At 40.0% G+C, this 27,098-nt stretch overlaps 1 protein-coding gene across 1 annotated transcript in view; it reads right to left on the reverse strand.

The window, feature by feature from the left end:
• Window positions 1-1,200: 1,200 nt before the first annotated feature.
• DNAH3 (dynein axonemal heavy chain 3) overlaps window positions 1,201-27,098 on the reverse strand; it is a 171,528-nt gene continuing 145,630 nt past the window's right edge. The window contains 12 exon segments of the mRNA XM_020965369.2: window positions 1,201-1,580; window positions 7,380-7,517; window positions 8,362-8,566; window positions 9,861-10,003; window positions 11,482-11,649; window positions 12,253-12,407; window positions 14,965-15,081; window positions 18,256-18,500; window positions 20,939-21,164; window positions 21,917-22,036; window positions 22,039-24,057; window positions 25,055-25,253. Coding sequence (XP_020821028.1) covers window positions 1,227-1,580; window positions 7,380-7,517; window positions 8,362-8,566; window positions 9,861-10,003; window positions 11,482-11,649; window positions 12,253-12,407; window positions 14,965-15,081; window positions 18,256-18,500; window positions 20,939-21,164; window positions 21,917-22,036; window positions 22,039-24,057; window positions 25,055-25,253 — 4,089 coding nt within the window. The 3' untranslated portion in view covers window positions 1,201-1,226.

Genomic DNA, 27,098 nt, shown 5'->3' on the forward strand with positions numbered 1-27,098 from the left:
GTAGAATGATTCTTCTGTTTCTTTATTGGCCTTTTGGAGAACTTATGTAAATTTTTTTTGCACCTTCTCATCATTCCTTACTACTTTGCCGATTTTATATGTCCTACAAGAATCCTGGGGTTTGTAGATTCATTCATGTTATTTCTCTTAAGGAAACCGATTTCCCATGGAATGATTTTCCATATGCATTCAAGAAGAATCAAAGTCACTCAGGTGAAGATATTTGTTGCCATGCCTGGGGCTTTGTGTCATCTAACAAAGTAATCTGGCTTTATAGGGATTGTAAAGGGGAAAGAGGGCTACATTCCTTCTCAGTTCCCAGTTCAACCTAGTGAGACAACTTGTTTCGAATATGGGTTGGTCAACGTAACTTTGAAAAATAAGGATTGGGAGTTGGAGTCAGAGGACCCAAAGTTTCAAATTGTGGTTCTGCTTTTTACTCTCTTGGTAACCTTGAGGAAGTCATATAACCAACCTCTTGGGGTGAGTTTCCAAATGTTAAATGATGGGGTCAGATCGGATGACCTCTAAAGTCTCAGTTCAAAAGCTACGTTCATTATCATATCCTCTGACTTTTGGGATGCAGCAGATGCATAAGGAAGATTTGTCCATATTCAGATTCCTACCCATCTGGCCTGGCTTATATATCAACATAGGGAGAAGGTAGAAACTAAGAGAGCGTAAGAAAATTCTATTATAACACTACCCAGATTGACCGCTTTGTTTGCTGTCCTGACTTCATCTGAGCAGTACTGTAGAATAGCAAAGAGGTGAGTGGAACACAAAGTGTAGAAACAGCAAAACAATATTAGTGAATATTAAGAAGTGAATATTAACATATTAGTAACCCAGGAGAAGCAACATGACACATTCTGAGACTTGGAAAGACCAGATCTGAAGTCCTACATCTGATACATATTAGCTTTGTGACACTGAGTAAGCCACTTTAGCTCTGTGACTTAGGCAACTGCTAATTAAGATGATACATTATAGGACATTTGTGAACAATTAGTAAAGGTAGTTTCCTTACTTAGGCTGCCGAGACTCAGTTTCCTGATCTGTAAAATGGACTGTGGGACTTCTGAGGTCCCCTACCAATTCTAAAACTATGGTCCTGTAATCGCTACTTTTATGAGATCATAGTCACCGACCTGGCCCAATTTTTTTTTTTAACTAAGGGAAGAAAAGTTAAGTGTATACTAGAGAGTAAGTAGTAGATTTTATTTTTAATCATCCAACTGGCACAGTGATGCCACGCCACGGTTTATCCAGTGTTTCTGGGGCAGGAATGTAGGGAGCTCAATGGAAAGGACATAGTTGGTTGAGTGGCCTGTAGTGGATAGGGTGCCTCTCCGGGCACTTGTTTTGTAGACAGGGCACAGATAAATGCTCTGAGGCAGGAATGTGGAACTTTCCCCCGGTTTGAGCCAAATGATGGGAAGAGGATCATAAAGGATTTTAGGGAAAGACTCTCCAATCTGCATTGCAATCCTGTCCCACCGAGCTCCTTCCAAGAAAAGGCCTTTAACATAGGCCCCATTTGCTGGCTTCTCTTCTACTGTTAATTCCTGTGAGGTCACCTGGAAGAATGTACAACATAGTTTTAGCATTTATCCTCTGGGATGTTTATCTCTATGGTGTTGCATTCACATACATGAAAATAGCTTGGGGTTATTTAACACTTTCTCTTTCCCTCACCTCTTAAATCTGTCAGTGGCCAAATCTCATCAATTCTATAGCTGCAACATCCCGGCTTCTATTCCCTCCTCTATTCCCAGGGCTATGGCCATTAAAACAGGTCTTAATTGCCACTTGCCTGGGCTATAATCCCCTAGTAGGTCTTCCTAACTTCACCATCTGGCCTTAACAATCCATCTGTCATCTACCAGCATAATCTTTTCTTATGCAAAATCTGATCATGTCGTTCTTCTGCTCAAAAAATTTAAGTGGTCTACAGTTGTTCACAAAGTATTCAACCTTCTGTATTTGACCTTGAAAGAACACCATCTTGGCACTGCCCAGCCATTTCAGCCTTATCTTATGTCACTCCTCTCTGTGTGCTCTCTGTTCCAGACAAAGTAAACTATTCTATCCACCATCAATCACTCTCAACATACCCAGCACTCTCCTGTCTCTATGCATTTGTTCATATTGTTCTCTGCCAGAATTTTCCTGCCTTATGAAATCCTACATATTTTTAAAGCCCAATTCTTCATGGAGCCTCCCGTAACAACTCACCCCTTTGGACCTCACATAGCACTTTGTTTTGTACCTTTAACACATCTATCATGTCATGTTGTATACAGTCATTTTTTGTGTCTTTTCTCTCTATTTGACCGTAATCTCCATGAAGACAAGAACTATGCCATATCTAAACTTTCCCTGAACACCTAATAAGACTCTCATACACAGCAGGTGTGTAAACATCTGTGAATGAATGACTGACTTTTTTTTTAATAACACTTATTTTTCCCCAATTACATGTAAAACAATTTTAACATTCATTTTTTAAAATTTTGAGTTCCAACTTTTCTCCCTCTCTCCTTTCCTCTTCCTCCCTCCCTAAGCAATTTGATGCAGGTTATAAATTTGAAATAATGCAAAACATACTTCCATATTGGTTATATTGTGAAAGAAAATACAGACAAAAAAAGAAGAAAATAAAGAAAATGAAAAACAGTAGGCTTTGATCTGCACTCGGACTCTATGGTTCTTTCTCTAGGGCTGGATAGCATTTTTCATCATGAGTTATGATAAAATTTATCATCATCACCCTCATCACTCTTATCACTAACAATGATGAGGGTGGTGATGATGATGATGATGATCAGAGGGAGTGTGGAGTAGTAGATAGAGAGCAGATCTCAAAGTCAGGAAGTCCTGGATTCAAGTCTTACTTCTGACATGTCCTGGCATTGTGATCTCAGCAAGTCACAACCTCTCAGTGCTCTTGGTAATCTTCTAAGACTATGGCTTGAAGAGTAGATGCTAACTAAACTCATTAAATAGAGTTTCTTCCATCCACTAATCCCTACATCAGCAAAATCTCAGATCCAGTCCTTATCCACATTTTTATTTATTTTGTCTTTGTTTTGGGTTTGGATGTTTGTTCATTTTATTTTTTTTTAATATTAAACATTTATTAATTTATTTATTTTTAGTTTTCAACATTCACTTCCACAAGATTTTGAGTTCCAAATTTTCTCCCCATCTCACCCCTCCCCCACCATAAGATGGCATGCATTCTGAATACCCTTTCCCCTAATCTGCCCTACCTTCTATCATGCCCCCTTCTCTTATCCCCTTCCTCTTCTATTTTCCTGTAGGGCAGGATAGATTTTTATATCCCATTGCCTGTATATCTTATTTACCAGTTGCATGTGAAAATAATTTTTAACAATTGTTTCTAAAACTTTGGCTTACAAATTCTCTCCCTTCCTCCCTCCCCCCCACCCACCCTCATTGAGAAGGCAAGCAGCTCAATACTGGTTATACATGTGGTCATGCAAAACACTTCCATAGTAGTCATGTTGTGAAAAACTAACTATATTTGCCTTCATCCTGTCCTACCCCCCAATTTCTCCTATTCTCTCTTTTAACCCTGTCCCTCCTCAGAAGTGTTTGCTTCTGATTACCCCCTCCCCCAATCTGCCCTCCCTTCTATCATCCTCCCCTCTCTTATCCCCTCCCCCTGTTTCCCTGTAGGGTAAGATAGACTTCCATACCCAATTGAATGTGTGTGTTATTCCCTCCTTAAGCCAAATCCGATAAGAATAAGACTCACTCATTCCCTCTCACCTTCCACCACTTCCCCTCCACCATAAAAGCTTTTTCTTGTCTGTTTTATGTGAGATAATTTATCCTATTCTAACTCTCCCTTTCTCCTTCTCCCAGTATAATCCTTTCTCACCCCTTAATGTTGTTTTTTAGATATCACTCCTTCATCTTCAACTCACTCTGTGCTATCTATCTATCTACCTATCTATCTATCTAGCTAGCTAGCTAGCTATATTTTTTTTCCCTCCAACTACCTTAATACTGACAAAAAGTCTCATGAGTTACAAATGTCATCTTTCCATGTAGGAATGTAAACAGTTCACTCTTAATAAGTCCCTTATGATTTCTCTTTCCTGTTTACCTTTTCATGCTTCTCTTGAGTCTTGCATTTGAAAGTCAAATTTTCTATTCAGCTCTGGTCTTTTCATCAAGAATGTTTTGAAAGTCCTGTATTTTACTGAATGTCCATTTTTTCCCCTGAAGGATTATACTCAGTTTTGCTGGGTAAGTGATTCTTGGTTGTAATCCTATCTCCTTTGACCTCCAGAATATCATATTCCAAGCCCTTTAGTCCTTTAATGTAGAAGCTGCTAAATTTTGTGTTATCCTGATTGTATTTCCACAATACTTGAATTGTTTTTTTCTGGTTTCTTGCAACATTTTCTCTGTGACCTGGGAACTCTGGAATTTGGCTATAATATTCCTAGGAGTTTTCCTTTGGGGATCTTTTTCAGGAAGTGATTGGTGGATTCCTTCCATTTCTATTTTACCCTCTGGTTCTAGAATATCAGGGCAGGTTTCTTTGGTAATTTCTTGAAAGATGATGTCTAGGCTCTTTTTATGATCCTGGTTTTCAGGTAGTTCAATAATTTTTAAATTATCTCTTCTGGATCTATTTTCCAGGTCAGTTGTTTTTCCAATGAGATATTTCACATTGTCTTCTATTTTTTCATTCTTTTGGTTTTGTTTTACAATTTCTTGATTTCTTATGAAGTCATTAGCTTCCATTTGCTCTATTCTAATTTTTAAGAAAGCATTTTCTTCAGTGAGCTTTTGGACTTCCTTTTCCATTTGGCCAGTTCTGCTTTTTAAGGCATTCTTCTCCTCATTGACTTTTTGGACCTCTTATGTCATTTGGGTTAGTCTATTTTTTAAGGTGTTATTTTCTTTAGTATTTTTTGGGGTCTCTTTTAGCAAGCTGTTGACTTGTTTTTCATGATTTTCTTGCATCACTCACTTTTCTTCCCAGTTTTTCCTTTACTTCTCTTACTTGCTTCTCAAAATCCTTTTTAAGCTCTTCCATGGCCTGGGACTGATTCATATTTTTCTTAGAGGCTTTGGATGTAGGAGCTTTGACTTTATTGCCTTCTTCTGGTTGTATGTTTTGATCTTCTTTGTCACTGAAGTAAGATTCTATGGCCTGACTTTTTTTGTGCTATTTGCTCATGATCCTAGCCAATTACTTCAATTATAAACTCTTTGTTAAGGTAGGGGTCTGCTTCCAGTATGGAGAATATACTGTCCCAAGCTTCAGGGGTTTTGTGTAGCTGTTTTCAGAGATACTTCTAGAGACCTGTAAATTTTCTGTTCTAGAAGTTCAATGGTTCAATGGTTTTCCAAGGTGGTATGATCAGGGGCGAGGTGTTTACTCCTTTCCTGGCCTGTGCTCTGGTCTATGAGTGACCACAAGCACATTTTTCTGCCTTGGAACTGTGAGGAGGATTTTCTCTTCACACCACTACAAGCTCTACTATGCCAGCACTCCTCCTCACTCCAGGACCGCCACCCAGAACTGAGACCCAGATCCAAGCATGGACAAAGCAAGAGAATCCTGCCTCAGCACCAGCAAAGAGATCCCTGCAATCCCCCTCTGATCAGCCACTTGATTCCCCCTCCATGTGTGGGCCCAGAGATCCAGAAGCAGCCACTGCCCCAGGGCCTGGGGCCAGACCAAGCTCCTCTCTCACCTCGGTCAGACAGACTTTTCCTACTGACTTTCTATGTTGTATTTGGTGTTTGTGGGTTGAGAAGTCTAGAAACTGCCACAGCTCCCCTTGATTCAATCCCCTGAGGACTGCTCCAGGTTCTCTGAGGCCTAGTTTTTACTGATGTGGCCCATCCTGAACTGCACTCCTCTCCCAGCCCAGTGCAATAGACCTTTGCAATCAACCATCCAGATTTTCTTGGGCTGGAAATTTGTTTCACTGTGTCTTTTTGTGGGTTCTGCTGCTCTGGAGTTTGTTTAGAGCCACTTTTTACAGGGATTTGAAGGGGTTTGGGGGAGAGCTCAAGCAAGTCACTGCTTTTACTCTGCCATCTTGGCTCTGCCTCTGGTTTCTTGAGTGACTAACTTCTCAGGAGCCCAGAAAGCTACTTCTCTTTGTACCAATGAGTCTTCCCGGCTATAATGACCCCTGGACTCAGGAGTGTCTGATACAGTACTACTTTGTATGGGTAGTTAAGTGGTAGACTTCTCCCCAATCCCCTGGGAAGCCCAGGTTCTAATTCTGGCCAATCTTTTATAATCCTGTTGGTTTGGTTTGCTTTTTTTTTTTTAATAAGGGTAGAATAGTGTGACAAATACAGTACTGGACTGGAAGTCAGGATATCCTGTTCTTGGAGAGCTATACATAGCACAAAGTAAACAAGACTTTTCCCCTTTACACTGACATGAAGGGAAGGCAAGATGTTTCCTCCCAATGGTGATCTCCCTTCATTCACCTCATCTTACCCTCATACAAATTCTCTAGCTCACCTGGCTATGCGATACAACTGCCACCCCTAGGTCCTGCTCTCCTGCCTTCTCTCTAATAGGTCCAGTTCCTCTCCGTACAGGTACCAGGGACAATCTGTACCTTCTCCTGATATGACTGCACCAGCCATCAAACTGTCTTCTACAGCACTGCTACCCCTACAGAACGGGTTTTTTGTTTTGTTTGTTTTGTTTGTTTTTGCCCCAGGTGAAAAAAAAGTTCTAGTCACAACTCTACATTCTAGTTGGTTCTGGTTTTGCCTTTAACTCAGTGTGTTACCTTAGATACATTAATCTCCAAACCATCCTTTGGCCTAAGTTTCCCAACTGTGAAACAAATGTATTGAACTAGGAGATCCTTGAGAATTCTTCCAACTCTAATATTCTACTGTTGTAAGATTATTATATGCATTTTCTGCTCCCTTCTTCTATATGCTTTGTTAGGTCAACGCTTGACCTACATTTACCTTTGCCATGAACTTCAAAGTAACACATCATCATACTCAGATGCAAAGCTAAATAGTAACATTCTCCAGGATGATGGACCCTACCAGACTGTATAGACATCCCTGGAACTCACAGCCAGACTACTGCTTTCACTTAGTATAGAGGTGTCAGGATATATTTCAGTTGTATTTTTCCCTTCGGAAATGCGCAGTTAGAATCATTGGAGCAGTCAGATTCCAATGGGACTAGCAAGCTGGGCCACCTTTCAGGAGAAAAGATGCCAAATCATCTATCTTTTTAGCTCAGTAAAGTGAAAGAGACAGGACAAGAGGAGATCCTAGCATCATCAGCTATTTTTGTTTTCACCTTCACCATTGAACTGAGCAATGGAACCTACCCTTACCTCAAACTGAAATCCAATGTGATCAATGGGAATGGTGTACTTCCTAGCAAAATTCTGGGAAACGCCTGTCAAAAAGGACTGTGTGAAGTAGAATCCTGAGATCCAGAACACATTGGGGGGTCCGTGGTTGATCCACTCCTGAGGAAGCATAGGAACAAAATAAAATCAACCCACAGATACTTGCACAGGGTGAAAATGGCCTAGGTCAGGGAGAAGCTTGCTTATATTGGTAAAATAAGACTCTTAAACATATACCCCCTAAACTACTACTTCTATTCTTTAAAAAAAAATCCTCCTCCTTTAAAGCCTGGAAGTAGCAGAGTCTGGATGTTCTAGACTCACCTCCTCTACAAAGTATTTCCTTAACAAGCCCACCAATCATTTCATTATTCCACTACCCATTCTATATTGATATTGTTGATAACATTTCTTTGGGCAATAATTCAAATTATATATTTGTCATATAGATTTACCCTATTCTCTTGTCTTGCCTTCTATTCAAGGCTGCTCTTGGTGTTCACTTTAACCTGATTCTACCAGAACACAAAAGTTGTGGGAAGTGGTTTGGGGAGAGATGCCTAGAGTTTTATTTATCTACACCAGGCAAGATAGTTGCTGCTCCATCACTTCACCTTTTAAAGGGCAAATGCCCGTATGTCCTCTGCAATAGTTTCCCCCTAATCTGAAGGTCCTCTGGTCTGGACCTATGATTTGATTGGTATAGGGAATTACTGGGGGAAGAAATATCCTCTCTATCAATGCAGGCCCTCACCTTCTCCACAACTTATAATTATAAATGATCTCTCTCTGTTCTTATCCTCACCCTCCCTCTACCCAACTCATAAAAGAATGGTCTGCAGACAATTGGCCTTGGGACCATATTGTTGGTTAGCTGGTTGCCAGCCCCAGGGCCATTCATCTTGCTGTCTTCTCCTGCCCAAACAAAGGTACTGGGTGTTATGCTAGACTGGATCTCTGTTACCTGGAAGAAGGCCAGACGTGCTAGGAGATCAGCCACATAGCCACCTAGGGGCTTCAGTGAGGGGTAGGACTTTGATGCCCACATGCTTGGCACTTTTCCCACTAACATACTGTTGAAGACATCTTCTAACTCTGAAGACATTAGGACTTGGCCTTTAATGGCTTTACCCAGGTTGATCAAGCTGCTCCGAACCACTGTTGTCAGTCTGTGGGGGATAGAAGCCAAACTCAATGTGTACTTCTAAATAGCGATCACTTCCTCCTCCTATCCCAAGTGTATTAAGGCAGACACCTTCCTTTTTTTACTGGCACAATAATAAACACAATAGATGAGGTGACTGGAAGTTGGACTGAGAGAAATTAAAGAGCTTTGCTATACTTCAGGGAGGTTTGCTGGAATCCAAAGAAAAGTTTTCTACTTCAAGGGAGTCCAGACAACAAAGACCTCTTTGTCCCAAGACCCATTCCCTGGACCTAAGCTTGACTGGAAACAAACTGAAGATGCCAAAGGAGCTATCAACAGGCACAGTCTGTTGTCTCCAAGGTCCTAGGGAACTGCCACATCTGGCTCATATTAATATGTCTAGTTTCTTAGCATTTCAAAGCTGGAATCATCAGTGGGATAAAGCAGATTAGGGCCCTGAACCCTATTGAAAGGGGTGCTGGGATAGGAAGAAGTATTGCTACCTTGTGGTTAAAAAACTAACAAACAAAATAACGAATTGAGCCTCCTATGCCCCAAACTAATCCAATATGTTCCTGCCTTACCACTATCACCAAGAAAGAGGGGTAGAACTTCTGTTTCCCTCCTTTCCATACACAGTCTTCAAGGCTGCTCTTGGTATTCACTTTAACCTGATTCCACCAGAACACAAAAGTTGTGGGAAGTGGTTTGGGGAGAAATGCCTAGAGTTTTATTTATCTACACCAGGCAAGATAGTTGCTGCTCCATCACTTCACCTTTTAAAGGGCAACTGCCCATGTGTCCTCTGGAATATTTTCCCCCTAATCTGAAGGTCCTCTGGTCTGGACCTATGATTTGATTGGTATAGGGAATTACCGGGGGAAGAAATATCCTCTCTATCAATGCAGGCCATCACCTTCTTCACAACTTATAATTGTTGTTGAGCCATTAAGTTGTGTCTAATACTTTGTGACCCCATGGACCATGGCACATGCTGTCCACGTTTTCTTGGCAAAGATACTGGAGTGACTTGCCATTTCCTTCTCCAGTGGATTAAGGCAAACAGAAGATAAGTGACTTGCCCAGGGTCACGCAGCTAGTAAGTGTCTGAGGCCAGATTTTAACTAAGATCTTCCTAATGCCAGGCCCAGACTGTCTAAATCACTGGAGATTAAATAATTAATCTAAGGTCACATCTAGTATGGATCAGAAGCAGGATTTGGAACCCAGGTCTATTTGTCCTCAAAGCCAGCTCTCCATATACTACATACTACCTAGCAGCTCCTGTGACCACAGAGATAAAGGACCACTCCTACCTGTTAAATCGAATGAGCTCTTGCCTCAGGACAGTGTTCATGGACTCTTCATAGACCACAGGGTACATATCCATAACCATTTCCAGGTTAAAGTCCTGAGGAAGTTTGGACAGGATATCCTTAGCCAGCTCTTCAACCACTTCCTAAATTTCAAATTGTCAGAGAAACAAATATGAAATAAGCTTTCTGAGTGGTGGCTTTTTAAAAAGAAATTAAGATGTAATAGATAGGTCTTTCAAATATGCTTTGATAGAATTTCTCTGGAAATCATCTGTAGGGTATAAAATATAAACCAATTACCATATGGGTTCCCCTTCCATTCTGTAGGTAGTTTATTCCCCTTCCATTCTCTATGTGAATTCTATCCACCCTAACTGCAAGAAAGCATATGTAGGAAAATCATAACCTTTTGGTTCACAGCAGGCAGTGAGATCCACAAATCTGGCCCTAATATTAAAGGCTATGATCTAGGCACAAGCTTGCTTTTTGGCCAAATGGGGCAGTAAGGTGAGATTAGCACTGGTTATCAGAGAATTTCTCATTCTTCCAAGGGAATCATCCCTGAGTCTCCACCTGTGGAGTCCCCAGGGACTCTAGGGCTGGACCTCTGCAGGGGTATTTCTTGATGGTGTTGGCCACTTTACTCAGAGGTTCCTCTCACTCATTGACTCTGTTAGCTACAAATTTCCTGCCTTCCTTTCCCTTCCTTCCTCCCCTCATTTATTCCTTTGTAGTATCCCCTCTGGCAAACAGAAAAGCCCACTGATGAGTAGTGTCTGCTGGGGAGATGATTAAACCTAGAGGAGAGAGAAGGAGGATGGCCTCTTCAGTGTTAGAAAAGTCCTGCAAAGCAGGAAATCTGGTCTCTACAATCTTTCCTCTTCAGTGTTAGGGGAATCATCTATACTGAGAAACATTGACACACCCTACTCTGTGCAGAATCACATAGGAATGCCCTTATAGCCAATTATGTGATATATTTCAAAAACTGAATGAATGAGAACTATGCAGTTAGAAATGGTCAAACTGGGAATGAGAAGGGAGTCAACATATTGTAGAGTTGGAACTGAGAGCTAGAACTCATTGGTTGCTAATTCCAATTCCATCATGAAACTCATGGTGTTTCCTTAGGTTATTTGCTTCATCTTTCAGAGGTTTATTGTAGATTCAAAAGGCCCAGTAGAAATAAAAGTGCATTGAAAAATATGAACCTTTTTCTATTTCTTTTGAAAAAATTATATAACAAGGGATGCTTTGCTAGGGAGGGAAGGATATAGGAATATTTCAGAAATAAAGATGTTTTGAAAACAAAAGATATCAATAAAATCTTACAAAAAGAAAATATAAAGCACTAAATGAATGCAAGGCATTGTTATAATAAGAGGTTTGGATGAGATCACTTCTAAGGTCCCATTTCTAATTCTTACATTCTATGATTAGAATTCTGAAGTCTTCCTCATTCTACAGATTGTAGGTCTTCTCTAGTCACAGAGAATATCTTAGATCATTTCTTCCCAACCCTCCAAGTCAGCTCCGTCTAGAAACTGATGCTACCCAACAATGTCACTCCTTTTTTGGGGGAGGGGAGCAGGGTTTTGATATCATCTCATATCCTCGTTACCTGAGGAGACTTGCCAGCTCCCCCACTTTGCCTGGGGAGTGTTAATAATACCCCATTAAGTAGTAGATTGGTCTCCTGGTTGTCCTTGGTGATATCTGCATTCTCATGAAGGCCAAAAACTTCAGGGTGGGTTGCTATGGGCAAGCTCCTTATATAGTCAATGTAGGCCTGGAAATAAAACCTAAAATTAAGGAAGGGCAAACTCAAGAGTCCACATGGATCAGACATAGCATATCAAGCAGCTATTGGGCTTATCTCCTACCAAAACATAATAAACATGGGTGGTAACCAAAGCTCTAACTACAGTATATTTCAAGTGGTTGACTGTAAAGGTCATTTGCAACTGTCCAATATCCATATTTGTAATTTTGTAGGAAAGCTGTGGAGATAAACCCTAGGTATTACTGCATATTCCTAGTCTGCTGTTCACCTTAGACTTACTCACACAGTCATATCCATATACCAAGTCTCTGTGCAGAAAACCAAACCAAACCAAACTTTAAAACTAAGGATGAGGGAGGTAGTGCCAGTGAAATGCCACATCCTTTTCTCTCTTCTTCCCTCCCTCCTACCTCACTTCCTCATTTCCCATCTCATTTTGTTTTCTCCCTTACTCCCTTCTCCCATGCCTATATATTCAGGCCTCCTGAGATCAGATATCAGAACACCCATCATTTTGCATGCCTCAGAGCTAAAGGGAGTCACTGAACTCTGTCTTAAAGTAGAAGGGTACTGAGAAATGTGGGATAAAATCCTGGAGTAACATCTTACCAAGTATGTACTATCTGGTGGAACAAAGTAAATGCCCCCAGGAGCCAAGCTGTAATAGTCGATTTCTATATCCTTATTGTAGAATATGGAAAGAAGGGATAGGAGGAGGCGTCTGTCTTTGTCATCAGTCACTCTGCCACCATAATTACATTCACCTGTGGAAAGTCAACAGAAATTGGGCAGAAAGGTAGACTTTGGTTTGGTTATCATTCATTCAAAAGGATTTATTGAGAGCATCTCAGATATTGGGTTATATATTGTAGGAGATACAAAAATGAATAAAAATAATTTCTGCTCTTGAAAATAACTTATAGTCTCATAGAGGGGATGAGAAACCTATACAGATAATTATAACAAATTAGAATGTAATGACTGTTTAGGACAGGAATAAATAAAGTGCTATGGGATAGCACCAGAAATCAGAAATGGGGGGGGGTTGGGAGGTCACGGAAAGCTTCACGGAAGAAATGGTATTTAAGTTGGGTCTTAAAGGATTAGATAAAAATTAGATGGAACTAGGGGAGGAAGGTGTCCCAGGGAAAGGATACAGCATAAGCCAAGGGACAAGGGTGGGAAACCTAGGGACAAGTTTGAAGAACAGCAACTAGTCTAGTTTGATCAAAGCATAGGATACAGAGTAGTGGGAGATAAGTTCGGATGATATGTTGATGCTAGATTATAGAGGGCCTTGAATATCAGGTTTGAGCTTTATTTTGTTGGCAATGGGAAGTCATCAAAGGTTTCTGAACAAAGGGTAACATGATCAGAATCATGCTTAAGAAAAATTAATCTGAGGTTCCGCTTCCAGGAGCCAAGATGGTGAAGTAAGAAGTAAGTTGCTCTCACCCTCCTTTATTAACCTCTGACAGCCTAGAAAATATCACCCCAGGAAAAACCTTGGAACAGCTGAACCAGTAGAAATATGGGGTGCAGCAGTCCAATAGCCCAGGTAGCTTGAGGGATTAATGGGAAAGGAGGCAGACAAGGGCAAATTATGTTACATACAGGAAAAGGCACAAAAACCTATTACAAGAGAGGGAAAGAAGGGAGGGGAATAAGCAATGTTTGAACCTTACTCTCATCAGATTTGGCTCAAGGAGGGAATAACGTAATCAGTTAGGTGTAGAAATCTAACTTGCCCTATAGGCAGTAGGAAGGAGGACAGAAGGGAGGGAAGAAGTAGTAAGCATAAAGGGGAAGAAAAAAGAGGGGGCTAATAGAAGGAAGGCAGGACTGAGGGAGGTGGTGGTCAAAAGCAAAACACTAGTGAGGAGAGAAAGGGAGAAAGGAGAAAGAAAAGCTTAAATGGGGGAAATAGGATGGAGAGAAAGACACCAGATAGTAATCATAACTGTGAATGGGATGAACTTTCTCATAAAACGGAAGTGGATAGCAGAATGGATTAAAAACCATAATCCCACAACATGTTGTTTACAAGAAAAATCAATACCACAACTTCATATAGGTTGGATTGTAGGACAGTGTCTCTAGCATTTATGTGTTTTTAAAAATTGTCTGTCTTTAATGGGTTTTGGTAGCAAATCTCAGATAACATTTCTTTTATGATTAGTTACTCACTTGTAGAGAAATGATGAAGTAGGATTTCATGGTGTCCCTTAGGAGATGCCATCCATCTCTCAGATAGCTACAGCCAGTCAACTAGCATTTATTAAGCACTTAATACATACCAAGCACTGTGGTAAGTGCTGAGAATACAAATATAAATATACATATTTATAATCAATATAATTAAAACAAAAGACACTCTAATGAGAGAAAATAATATGTAAAAGAAAGCTGAAGGTGAATGAGAGGGAAACAAAGGCACACTCAGTGGTGATAGGCATGCAAATGTTAATTCCCTTGCAAAGTAAAGCATCTGTTCAGCTGTGGCTGAAGTATTATATTAATTAGGAGACCAGAGTGCAGGTCCCAACTCTCACTTAGCTATGTACCCTGGGCAAGTCATTTAAACTCTCTTGACCTCAGCTATGTAGTGGGGAAGAGACAGGGGATCCAAGAAACAGAGGAGAGCTGATAGCAGCAAGAAAAGCTGTTTGTGGGTCCTGGCAAGTCAAGCTGTGGGGTCTACTGAAGAAAAAAATCATGCCCCAGAGGGTTAAGGAGTGTCCTGGTATCCATGGCAGCCTAGGAAATCAGGAAGGGGCACAGATTTCAGAAGAAAGAGGATGAGTCTGATCTAACCAGTCTATAGCTAGAAATCTAGAATGTGAGAAGTCTGGAGCTTAGGAGAAGCACATGGGAATGTGCTTGGCTTGTTGGGGAGGTTTTGCTATTCTAGGTGGTACTGGGCCTTAGGAAGGAATTCAGAAGTAGCTTGGGAATGATCTCTTGAAAATGCTGCTGTTTGTTTTTAAGTAAACAGTATCCTGCCCCTTCAAGGATCTAGTAGGGATGCTGTCCTATCAGTATCACTCACCCAGAATTTACGCAGTACCTTGTATTGCTAGCCAAAATTTCATGTCTCCCTAACTATGTGTTAAGTTTCTTTAGAGCAGGAACTATGTATATTTTAGCTCATAACAGCCTTCCACATAGTAGGTAGGCAGTAAATATTTTTAAATATCTTGCTTAATTGATTAGACAACAAAGAAGCTTGCTTCCTCTTTAGGTGGTTGAAGGAAAAGAGAGAACAGGTGGAAGTGGTATGGAAGAGAAGTATTTGCCACAGCCACTAAACTCGTTCAATACCTGTTAGGTAGGTCAGAGCCTCAAATGGCACTTCTTCATATTCATTCAGGAACATCTGGATCTGCCGCATGCTGATTCTCAAGTCAGACTCATTGAATTCATAGGGGATATTCCAACCTGCCAGAGTCAGAGAAGTATAGACATTAGAGCTCCCACTCACTGATCACATACAAGAGAGTGAAGCACCATTATGGAGTATATCAGCATCTTTCTTCCAGAGGAAAAAAATAAAATCTACGCTGATGTTTATAGTCAGTATGGGAACCATTCTACCTTTGACCACATTGGTTCTAAGTTAATTTCTTTACCATTCACTCAATTGATAGATGTCAGAAAGCTGAAATTTGTGAAAGGAAGATTAATTATCTTGGTTGAAATACTTTCTTATAGCAAAAAGAAACCCGTTCAAAATTAGTACAATAATAAAGTTAGAGAAGGACCTTTAACTCTTCCCAGGGGCACTTTTTTGGTTCCAAATTCGCCCAAGTAAAAGAAGGTAGCCCAGCAGCCACTTGGGCCATGGGAATTGGGGGGGCAGGGGCCCAAGTCTGATCCAATCTTAGAAAAAAACCTTTAAAGAGAGTGTAGTTTGGTCCCAAGGCAATGATGGAAGCCATTAGTGTATACCTACCATCCTCCCTTCCCTCCTCACAACACTTACATATAGGTTTCATTCTGTCTATACACTAAGCCTAGCCAGAGTTTTCAGGATAAGATCCCTGCAATTAAAAAAAAAAATCTTCTCCCTTTTAGATTCAAGGGGATACAAAGTCCCATGGTTTAGCATCAGAGAGGGGAAGATAAAATAACCCTAGGAATCAGCCATCCCCTCTGGCCTATCCCCATTCCCAGGCTCAAGAAGCAGTGACCCTCCTGTAGGGTAGACAGGCCTGTGGGTAGCAGGTGGTCTGCACATCCACCATTCCCTTCTGCCTTCATGTCCCATCACTGCTTGGAAGCCTGGGCTGTTTATTTTCCCCCTTATTTATAAAATTGACGAGGTCATTGCTTGGGCTTCTTCCAGCTCTAAAATTATGCAGGTCTAAGAGATTTATACTCCATCTGACTCCACCTCAGCTTTACTTTTGGCAAGAATTGAATGACCTTGAGCAAGTCATGCCTGTATGTCTGTGCCCACATGTGATTTCAAGCTCTCTTTCAGCCCCCTTCACCAAGACATCTATTTATTTGCTATGTTACCACCTTCCAACCTTCTTCCCCATCTCCCTCTCCTTCCTTAAGTAACTGGGCTTCTTGAATGCTTTGTATGAATAAAAACACCTAGTTAATGAGAGTAATTCATTAAAATAGGAAGCTACCAAATGGTATACCTGTTCCCCCCTGGAGTGTCCTCCAGTAGTTTACTTGTGGTACTCATGTCTGTTCAAGGTGTCCCAGGATATCTGTCTCCCTCATGCAGCAGTCTATGACACCTCACAACCTGCATTTCCTACACATCCCTAAAATAAAGTTATTCTGGTTCATAGTGATTACTAGTCCATTTTCAAAATGCTCTCAAACAATCCTTATAATAATACCTTCTAGCATTTTGCCAAGAAACAAAGTTCAGCTCACTGGTATACAATTTGAAGAATGCAGCCTTTTCTATTTTGAGATAACTGATTTATTTGTCTATCTTCTGTCTTATGACATCTTTCCTGTTATGACTTTCAAGCATTTTTTTTTCAAATAATAATGTTAATGACTTTTAAGAGACCACTAACAGTAATTTGCAGTTTAGTTTATCTGGAACTGGTGACTTTGAGTAACTAGTGCAATGACAGCAGCCAGGTGCTTTCTTTCTATTTCTTTCTATTTGGTATCAGTTTCCTATTAACCATTGTTTTCGTTCTGTCATTCCTGGTTTGAAGTTCACTCAAAATCAAAATAAGAGTTGAATACGTCTGTCTTTTCTATATCATCTACTGGCATCTATCCCTTCCACCCCAAGAAGTAAATATATGTCCTTTCTTTCCCCCAACATAGCCTTTTTTTTAAAAACCTCATTTATTGCCACCTATGTGACCTTAGGATTACCTTGGGTAATCTCTCAAGACCTCAGTTTCTTTATCTGTAAAATGAGAAAATTGGATTAGACTAATGTATATCTAAAGTCCCTTCCATAAAGATCATGTGTTCCCGTTCAATTGGAGAATGACTAAACAAATTGTGGTATGTGGAAGCAATGGAATCCCATTATGCTGTAAGAAACAATGAACATGATCAATACAGAGAAGCATGAAAAGACTTACACGAACTGATGCAAAGTAAAGTTAGCAGAGCCAGGAAAACAATATGTACAATGACTACAACAATATAAATGGGAAGAACAAAATCACAAAACAATAAAAATTGAATGTTGCAAAATTTCAGAGAATAAGCTTGGCCCCAATAAAGAAATATAAGAAGACATATCATCCCCCTACTCCTTTGTAGAGGTCAGGAGAGAGAATGTTCTATGGTTATGGAACACTGCATATGATGTAGATTTTTTTTCAATATATTGATCAGTATTGCTAACTTTATTTTCTCTTTTTGTTTTTCTTTTAAAAATCCTTTGTAATAAGGGTTGGTTATCATGCTAGTGGGGAAGGATAAAGAGGGAAATCTAGGCAGTGTGAAAACAAAAGATATTAAGAAAAATGTATTTGTTACAAGGGATAGCTCTCTCTCTCTCCCTCCCCCCTCTCTCTTCCCTTCCCTCTCTCTCCCTCTCTGAGAGGGGAAGAGGAAGGAAAATTTAGGTAATATAAAAACAAAAACTGGCAATAAAATTCTGTTTTTTTTTTAAAGATCCTGTGCTCATCTGATCTTTAGCATTCGTTGTTTTAGCACTTCTGACACTGTTCTTATAGAGGCATGCCACTGCTTCTGACTCTCCAAATTTTGTATGGGTACTTACCCTATCCCCCCTGCTTTTCAGGTCATTTCTTGTTATCTTCCCCTATTAGAAAGTCAGCTCTTTGAAGACAGGGGTTTTCTTTTTTGCTTGCATTTGTCTCCCCGTGCTTAGCACAGTGCCTTGCACATGTTAAGCACTTAATAAATGTTTGTTGCCATCCTGTTTGACTGCCTACCTGTTATCTTGCCCAGGTCACATAGTTTGTAAATTTAACAATAGAACATATAGGGGCATGCCACTTATCCCCTGTTGTCCCAATTTTTAAAAAAAAATATGTGTGTGTATCTTTTAAAGATCCTCTTTTCTTTTTCTTTTCTTTTTTTCTTTCTTTCTTTTTATTTTTTTGATCCTCTTTTCAAAAGAAATTTGTGAAAACTCCTGGAACTTACCCAGGGGTCCAAAGTTCCTTCTCTCTTGAACAATGGCATGGAAGAAACAGAGGCCAAACAACAATTTGTGCCAAAGCTTGGCTTTCTCACAACTGTTGAAGAAGAGGGGATCTGAGACAGGGTCATTGAGGTAGGAGCGCAAAAGGTTGGCTCGAACACCTTTGGGAGGCTCATTGGTCATTTTGATTCCATTCTGGAGGATGCTGACAGGAAACTTCTCTGATGGATAACTGGTTAGCCACAGCCTAGAAGGAGAAAAGTGAAATTCATTTGCTTAGCTGAAAGTGAATTTATCACCTAAAGCCAAAAAAAAAATATTCCTAGAAATCCCTAGACCTCTGCAAAAAAATCTCTCTTTGTTTTAAATGATCTGAGAACTGACAAAAATTACTTATGGCCTAAACTAGACTTGATTACCTATTGAAATTTGATAATTATAATAATTGCTAGCATTTAGATAGCACTTTAGGGTTTGCAAAACACTTGGCATATGTTAGTTACTCCTTTGCTCCTCACAAGAATCTTGTGAGGTAGGTGCTATTATTAGACCTACTTTTATAGTATGGAAGCTGAGGCCGAGAGAGGTCAAGTGACTTGCTCAAGATCTTACCTTGGAACATCCTTCCACTGCTAAAGCCCTCTTCTCCTTTTGGTGAGTTCTTCCTGGGAGCCCTCATTTTGGGGAAGGAACCTTGCCAGCCATCCTTCATTACCCTCCTAGCTCTGCTTCTGACTCTTCAAATTTTGAATGGGTACTTACCCTATCCCCCCTGCTTTTCAGGTCATTTCTTGTTATCTTCCCCCATTAGAAAGTCAGCTCTTTGAAGACAGGGGTTTTCTTTTTGCTTGCATTTGTCTTCCCATGCTTAGCACAGTGCCTTGCACATATTAAGCACTTAATAAATGTTTGTTGCCATCCTGTTTGACTGCCTACCTGTTATCTTGCCCAGGTCACATAGTTTGTAAATTTAACAATAGGTTCCCATTCTCAAGAGGTATGTAAATAGCAAAAATCAATAGAATTTACATTCTTTTAAAATTTTTTTTTTACTTCAGAGCCAGTGATAGTTTGAGGTGAAAGAGACCTGAGAGAATATTTATTTGAATGCCATCATTTTATAGATGAAGGAAAATGACTCATCTTTACAAACATAAATTCATTCAAAATCAGACCTAAGCAAGGTTTCTAAGGCTGCTCTGAACATAGTTCATGTCAACAGAATGCAGAAACTGATTTCTGTTCAACATGAGGAAATGCTTTCTAACAATTAGAAAGAAGTATCCCGAACTGGAATGGCCTCTCTCGGGAAACAGGGGCTTTTTTGTGTCATAGACCTACTGGATAGTCTGGTGAAGCCTATGAATCCTTTCTCACAAGAATGTTTTTAAATGTATAAAATAAGATATGTAGGATTACAAAGGAAACCAATTATATTGAAAATACTAAAAAAAAAAGTCAACAAATTCACGGACCATAGGTCATTAATTCTGGAGGAGATAACTCCCTGACATTGATGGTCTCAAGGAGAGACTGGACCACTACTTTTTGGAGATATCAGAGCGGGAATTTGTATTTCAAGTTTGTACTGGATTAGATCAATAGTCCAACCTGTGAGCCTTGGACTGTTTTTTTGGGGGGAGGAGGAGGAGCAAACGTGGGGTAGGGATACTTATGGCAAAGGCACCATCTCATTACATGAATTTTTATGACTAAAGAATTCACCACTAAGTGGCTAGCCTACTGTTCATGAACTTCTCTGCCCTTAGCTAGGCTTGTCCTTGGAAAACCGATGTGGTTTTGTTTTTAAGATTGAACTCAACACCTTTCCAGCCTTGTAAAATTTATGATAGCAATGGTATAGCTTTGAGAACCCAGGCTCACCTCCAGGCTTTGATAAGGCATAGGAGCAGGACAGCATAGAAAACAGAAACATAGAAAAAATATACTTTCTGCAGACGGAACAAATGATGTCACTCACATATATGTTCACTATTTCTCACAAGTCTGTAGGTACTATTGTGATAAATAAAATATAAATTCACGTAAAAGCAACAATTAAACTCATAGGAGCTTATCATTATGCATTTTCTCAATTAATGGATACTAACAGTACAACTACTATCATACTGAAGTCCATGAAAATTTTTGACACTAAAAATGGGCCCTCATACTTGAAAAGGTTAGAAACCACTGAATTAGCAGTCTGCTAATAATAATAGGTAGTATTTATGTAATGCTTTAAGGTTCGTTTTACATACATGATCTCATTTGTTCCTCACAGGTAAATGGCTGTTATTATCCTTATTTTTCCATTTAGGAAACTGAGGCAGTAGAGGTTAAAGGACTTGCCCAGGGTCATAAAGTTAGCAAATGTCTGAGCTAAGATTTGAACTCAGGTCTTCTGGACTCCGAGTCTAACCTTAGCCACTGTACTACCTCACTGCCTCACAGAAGAGGGAATGTTGGTATTTTCTATCTCTGAACTCTAAGATTCTATGATTCTGTCATGTAGAAAGTGGGCAAAAAAAGATAGTAGGAACTGACAGTTGGATTATTTATATGAATCAACATGTTTTATTTTGTTTCATTTTTACTTCATGGCATTTCAAAAAATAAAAATAAAAAAGGGACCTGCACAAATAAGGGTTAAACAAGTAGGAAACTATCCAGGTAGCTTCTTACCGGAAAGCTGGATTGGTGTTCTCGGGAATAATCACTTCCTCACATATCTTCTCCAAAGCAGGCATCCAGCTGGTTGCTAGATGGCAGTTCTGTAAGACCACCCAGGTGCCCTCAGTGATGGCTCTGTTAATCATATTGGCAGCAATGGGGCCCTGGCCCTGGCCAAGGGAGATCGTTTGAATGCTGCTACCTCCCATGCCAAGATCATCTGCAAACTTGAGTAAACCTGTGAGCAGAGCCAATGGAGTTTTTAGAAGAGACCAGGATGAGTCTGCCGAGTTTAAAATGATCCCATGAAAGCAATGAAGTAAATTAAAATTCCATACCCTTGTGAAAAGAGTTCAAAAAAATTCTCCCCATGGTGTCAACAAGATAAAAAGCTCTTCAGAAGATAGATAGTTTCACCTAACTCTCACAGAGAAAGCTACTCTTGATATGATCATCTCAAGGGCTCAAGTCTATCTTTTGATAACTATATACTCTATAATAATATATATATAATATATCTAGTATTCAAAAGTAATTAGTAATAAGCCTTCATGCTAAGATATCAGCAACATGTTAGGGACCCTGTGTTTAATGCTAAAGCCTCTGTTACTCTTTTCCTATATATAGAAATGTTCAGATTTTAAGTTTCCCTCTTCTGAGTGCTCAGTACAACACATGTGTAATTGTAACAATTCAATCCAGCTTCTGTGATTATAATGTATATAATTACATTGAATACTCTAACCCTTACCTAATTCTTTTTATTATTCCTTGGTTTTCCTCTTAAATTTCTTTTCTAAATATCCCACTTAGAGATATAAAAGAAAAAAATAAAATAAAAAAAGAGATATAAAAGAAAAACTCAAAAATCCTGAAAATAGAGAATAACTGTGTAGAACTGTCTTCTAATGGCAAGTGCAAAAGAACTATTTTTTGTTATTAACTTGAATGCAAAATTTATTTTTTACCACTTAATCTTGGCTTCCTCACCTGACATTGGGTCAGCACCTGGAGACAACACAAAAATCAATGGAGCACAGCTGTTAGAATCATTGTAGGATCCCTGAAGGTCAAATGTAGGTGGTTCAATGTATATCTTTCCCATGTTATAACAATGAAGTCCTGCGCAGCTGGAACAATCTTGTCGGGTCGCAGACATCGGAGAACCACCAAACGATCTAGTCCATAAAGAACTTCCCAGGACCTAGGGAATGGTTCTTCATGGGGCTTGGCAGAATCATAGATCTCCTTCCAGTCCAAAATATAGCTTTCTACATCCTCTTTCAGACCTTCAAGAGTGGGCAGCTGGGATGCACGAACAATCTCAGCCCACGACTTTTCAGACAACCATTCAGGAGCTGGATTGGGATAGGGGTTATCAAGAGCTACACCTCCCGTCAGAAGAAAGCGCCAGACTTCATCATTAATTGCACCTTTCCCTTTCATGATCCCAATAGTCAGGAGGAGAGAGAAAAGTAGCTTGTCCTTCTCAAACAGGGAACGGCAGACATTGTTGTAAATACTTATTGTGAAGTAGTCAATGATGTTCTCTATACGGTGTTCCAAGTCCTCACTCTTCCGGCTATGGGCCAGGGAGTGTACATACAAGTTGATGAACCAGGTCAGAGAATATTGGTACATTGGTTCAATGTTAGCCAAGTCAGAAATACAAAAGAAGACATTGGAAGAATGAACAGCCACTGGTTTGTAGCCCATCCTTGTTTCATCGATCTGTGTTTCTGTCACTGAGGCAATTTTCTGCTTCTCAGAGATTTCTTCAGACAGCACTTTAGAGGAAGACAAAATTTTAATGGCAGTTTCATCCTCTAAAATGTTGCCTTCAGACTTGGAGAGGACCTCTAAGATCTTATCTTCTATCTCTTTCAGCTGCTTCTTGTTGTCAGCACTTTCAATAATCAACTGGTTCTTCTTCTCTTCTAGCTCTGGCTTTTCCTTGGCAGCAACAATACCAAGAAGTTGATCTTGGAGACCCAGAGGAGTGATCATAAAGTTGAGGAGACAGACTTTCACAGCTATTTCAGGGAGATAATGGGGATTTCTCAAACGGGTTGTAATGTAAAGTTTAAAATCTCTCGAGTATTCAATAATATTTTCACCTAATCTCATGTACTCAAACCCTTGCTGTTTGAACGTTGACTTGAGTAAGATGGGCTCAATGAAAGCATCTAGCTCTTCTCCAATGTTTTCTAGTAAGACAGGAGTGCCAAACTGAATAGCATTTTCCAGTACCCTTACATAGTTGCTATCAGAAAGCTTGATTACAGAGAGTTTATTGGATTTCTCCATATTTTTGACCCACTTATTGGCCTGCCCCTGTGGGTCAATCATTAAAGCCCATCGTCTTGAATTGGACACAATGATGCCATTATCAATGGAAAAAGAGTCTATGGGCAGTCCAGCAATCTGCCAGGCTCGAATTTTCACAGGATCTCCTAAGGTGTTACTGAGACTGAAGTCATTAGAGCCTGGGATCTTTCTCTCCTTGCAATAGTCTAGCCATTGCTTTTGGCAGTCAGTGCGATAATCTACTGTAAAGGCCCCCAGATAAGCCACAGTGCCCGAGGACAGCAATACATCCCCTGTTAGATTAGTATAACGAATCCCCAGTAGCCGGGCAGCTTCTGTCCATCGGTCTTTCTCTCCCCCAAGGCCACTGATCAGTTTCTCTGCTCGGACTAACTTCTGGGAGCAGAGTTCAATATTGTCTTCTAATGCCTTTTTCTTCAAGTTCATGGCCTCAAATTCATCATTCAAGGCTTGAAGACGATCTTCCACCAGCTTCAACTCTCCCCGTTTTAGATTTAACTTTGCCATCTGTTCATCCAGCTTCCCTTCTGCCACTTTCAATCTTTCCCTCTTGGGGGCCACCACTTTGGCCACTCGATCATATACTTCCATGGCCCTCACCCACTTGCATAAGCCCTCACAAGCCGATGACACATTCTTAATGACTGCTGGCTGGAAGTCTGGATGGTCAATGAATCTTTCTCGGATCCTCTTCATGATCATGGGAGGGATATTATCTTTATCATAGGTCTTCAAACTCTCCAAGAATTTCAGATCCCCAAGGACCTTCCTAGATGTACCCCAGTAGTCTTCTATCATCTTACCTGTTTAGTACAAGAAGTATTCATTGAGTACCTATTATGTAAGTCATTCATTGTCAATGAAAAGTTAAGAGCCAGTTTAATTCACAGTGTTGTAAATACTTTTAAAGTTTGGCTAAAAATAAAAAGTTTAAAATATTTTATTATGTGAAGTCAGATTACTTTAACATTTCACAATTTTGACTGAGAGGAATATCTTTCCCAGTATAACCCCTCAGTAACATAGCGGATGGCCATCGAGAGTTGCTGGAGCCAAAAGAAATTTCTCACAGTGTTGAATCTTCATTTACTCAAAGAGGAGAAATCTCAAAAAGATTTGAAAAGAGACCACAAAATGACAATTCAGGATAAGCAAAATCCTAGATATTCTGTAAATTAGAGGGATTGTTGAGATTTCCTATGGAGGTGGCAAGAGACTTTTGATGCTAGTTTTCAGAGATTTCATATAAAAGAGATATTACTAGCTTTCTTGGATCTGTTACCCATTCTATTCTTCAGGGATATACTCAACTCCAAGAAACTGGTCTTAAAGTTTAAACTTAATCTATTTTTTAAATAGAGTGAAAATAAAGGTCTTAATATTGCTATGTTTCTAGAACTATTCAAATGTGGTCTCTCTCTGTTCTCTCACATACTTTTTAATCTTCATGCTTGTCCTATTGTCTATATGCAATACTATTTCTGTCTGTACTTATCCTCCCTGTCTTAATTTTAATATCCTCAAAGTCAGGAAGCTATATCTCCCTTGAGAAAATTTTTACTCTTAGGAAATAAATGTTTTTTGACCGGTTAAATGACTGAGTGACTGAAAGGGAGAAATGATTTCAACATCAGCCTTTCTGTTTCTATGCAATTAAGGCCTTAGTTTCTGGCTCTGTTCATGTGCTGTTAAATAAGTCCTTCCCTGGAGGTGATTTGGTTGTTGTGTGTTCATGCCACATGGGTTACAGAATTTGCAGGGTTTTTGCAGAGATACAGGGAGGAAGAATGGGGAGCTTACCGCTACCACGTGGGTCAGGTTTCTTCTCTGGTCTCAGCCCTTTCATGACACAGATACTCTCCATGACAAGTTTGACAGGACCGGGAGGGTTCTGCATTGACTTTACCATGGTGATATCTGAGGCATTCAGGGTATCCAGTGCAGCAAGGGCAGCCTCCAGTGCTGGCATGACCTCTGCCAGGTCACCCTCACACTCATCCTGGAGGCACAGGAGTAGAAATGGTTAGCTCTACAGTGGTGATGCCATACTGTACCATCCTCATAGCAAGAGGTTCTTCACCATTTTGTGTCAGTACCCTTTTAGCAATCCAAAGAAGCCCATGGATCTCTCTTCAGAATAATGTTTTTAAATTCATGAAACTCAAATAGGGTTATAAAAGAAATAAAATATATTTAAATAGTTATTAAATTTTTTTTAAAAAATAAAAGCTCATAGACTCCAGGTTAAGGCTTAAAGGAACTCTCAATAGGAATGAGTTATCCTCACATAGTTGTTATCAGAAAGCTTGTTTATAGGATTTCTCCATATATTTTTGACCCACTTGTTGGCCTGCCCCTGTAGGTCAATCATTAAAGCCTTGAATTGGACACAGTGATGCCATTATCACTCCAATGATGGCACTCTCAACAAGAGAGGATTACTGTTTAGGGATTTATGGTGAAAATCAGCCAGAGGTCTTCTCTGCCAAGGGACACTCCCTGCCAGAGCATGGGCCATCTAGTGCTTGTTCAGTCAATTATGTCAGGGGCTCATCATCCAGAAGGTAGATAGTACAAGTTATTCTACTCCTCTTCTCTTTCTGCTTTCCTTGACCACTCTAATACTCTTCAGCGTGTCCTCCAGAAGGTAAATAGCAGGAAGAGGTAGATGTCACATTTCTCCTGTGGGCAGCCCTGGCAAAGTGTTTGGTAGGGGAGGAGATCAAAGCTGTTGGCTACAACAAAGCTTTTGGATCACCAGTGGCCTTAAGTTATTCCAGTCCCCCTTGAGCACCAAGCAAAAACAAAAACAAAAACAAAAACCTGGGTGTGGGGGCAGCTAGGTGGCACAGTGGATAGAGTACCAGCCCTGAAGTCAGGAGGACCTGAGTTCAAATCTGACCTCAGACCAAACACTTGACACCTACTAGCTGTGTGACCCTGGGCAAGTCACTTAACCCCAACTGCCTAAAAAGAGAAAAAAAAAACCTGGCTGTGCCATCTTCCTCTAAAAATATGAAGCAACTACTAGCCAATGGATAGATTAAATCTCTGCCCCATTTCTAAAAGGGAAAGGACTAGAGATAATCCTATTCTCAGTTCAGCCTCACTTTTCTTTCTTTTCTTTCTTTTTTTTAAAACATTTTTATTGACACCTTTTGTTTTTACATCATCCATGTTTCCCAATTTAGCCCTTCTAGGCCCTGCCTCCTGAGAGCCATCTCTTCTAACAAAGAATAAAAACAAAGAGGAAAAACAGTTCACCAAAACTAAACAACATATTAGAAAAAGTCTGACACTACACGGTATGTGTCACACCCAAGATCCTTACCTATGCAAAGAGTGTGAGCAGAGAAGAATGCTGGGCTTACTTCCTAAATGATTTTAAAAGGACCCTCTTTGAGGCCAAGATGCAAAAACCAATGAGGGTAAGCCCAAAAGGGCCTGAGGTCCAGTGTTTCTTTCAAAGTGGTTGACCCCTAGAAGCGATGCTGGTCCCATTTCAGATCATGATTATGGACTGCTAATAATAACTGACATTTGTATAATGCTTTAAATTTTGCAATATGCTCTTTACGTAGACAATTTTGTAGAATCACAACAACCCTGTGATGTAGGCTTTATAGGTATCATCCCCTGCTTGAACAGATTAGGAAGCTGAGGCTAGAAAGAGTAAGTGGCACACCCAGAGTCATACAATAAGTGTCAGCGGTAGATTTGAATCCAGGTCTTAGCTGACTTCAAAGTCCATCACTCTTTGCTAAACATGACTGCCTCCTAATTTGCTTCCTGATTGTCACTCCCCAAATCTTGCTTATAGCAGTAGTTCTAGATTTCATCCTTT

This window comes from Phascolarctos cinereus, unplaced genomic scaffold (assembly GCF_003287225.1).
Source record: "Phascolarctos cinereus isolate Bilbo 61053 unplaced genomic scaffold, phaCin_HiC Scaffold_4;HRSCAF=312, whole genome shotgun sequence".
In the NCBI taxonomy this organism is placed as follows: domain Eukaryota; kingdom Metazoa; phylum Chordata; class Mammalia; order Diprotodontia; family Phascolarctidae; genus Phascolarctos; species Phascolarctos cinereus.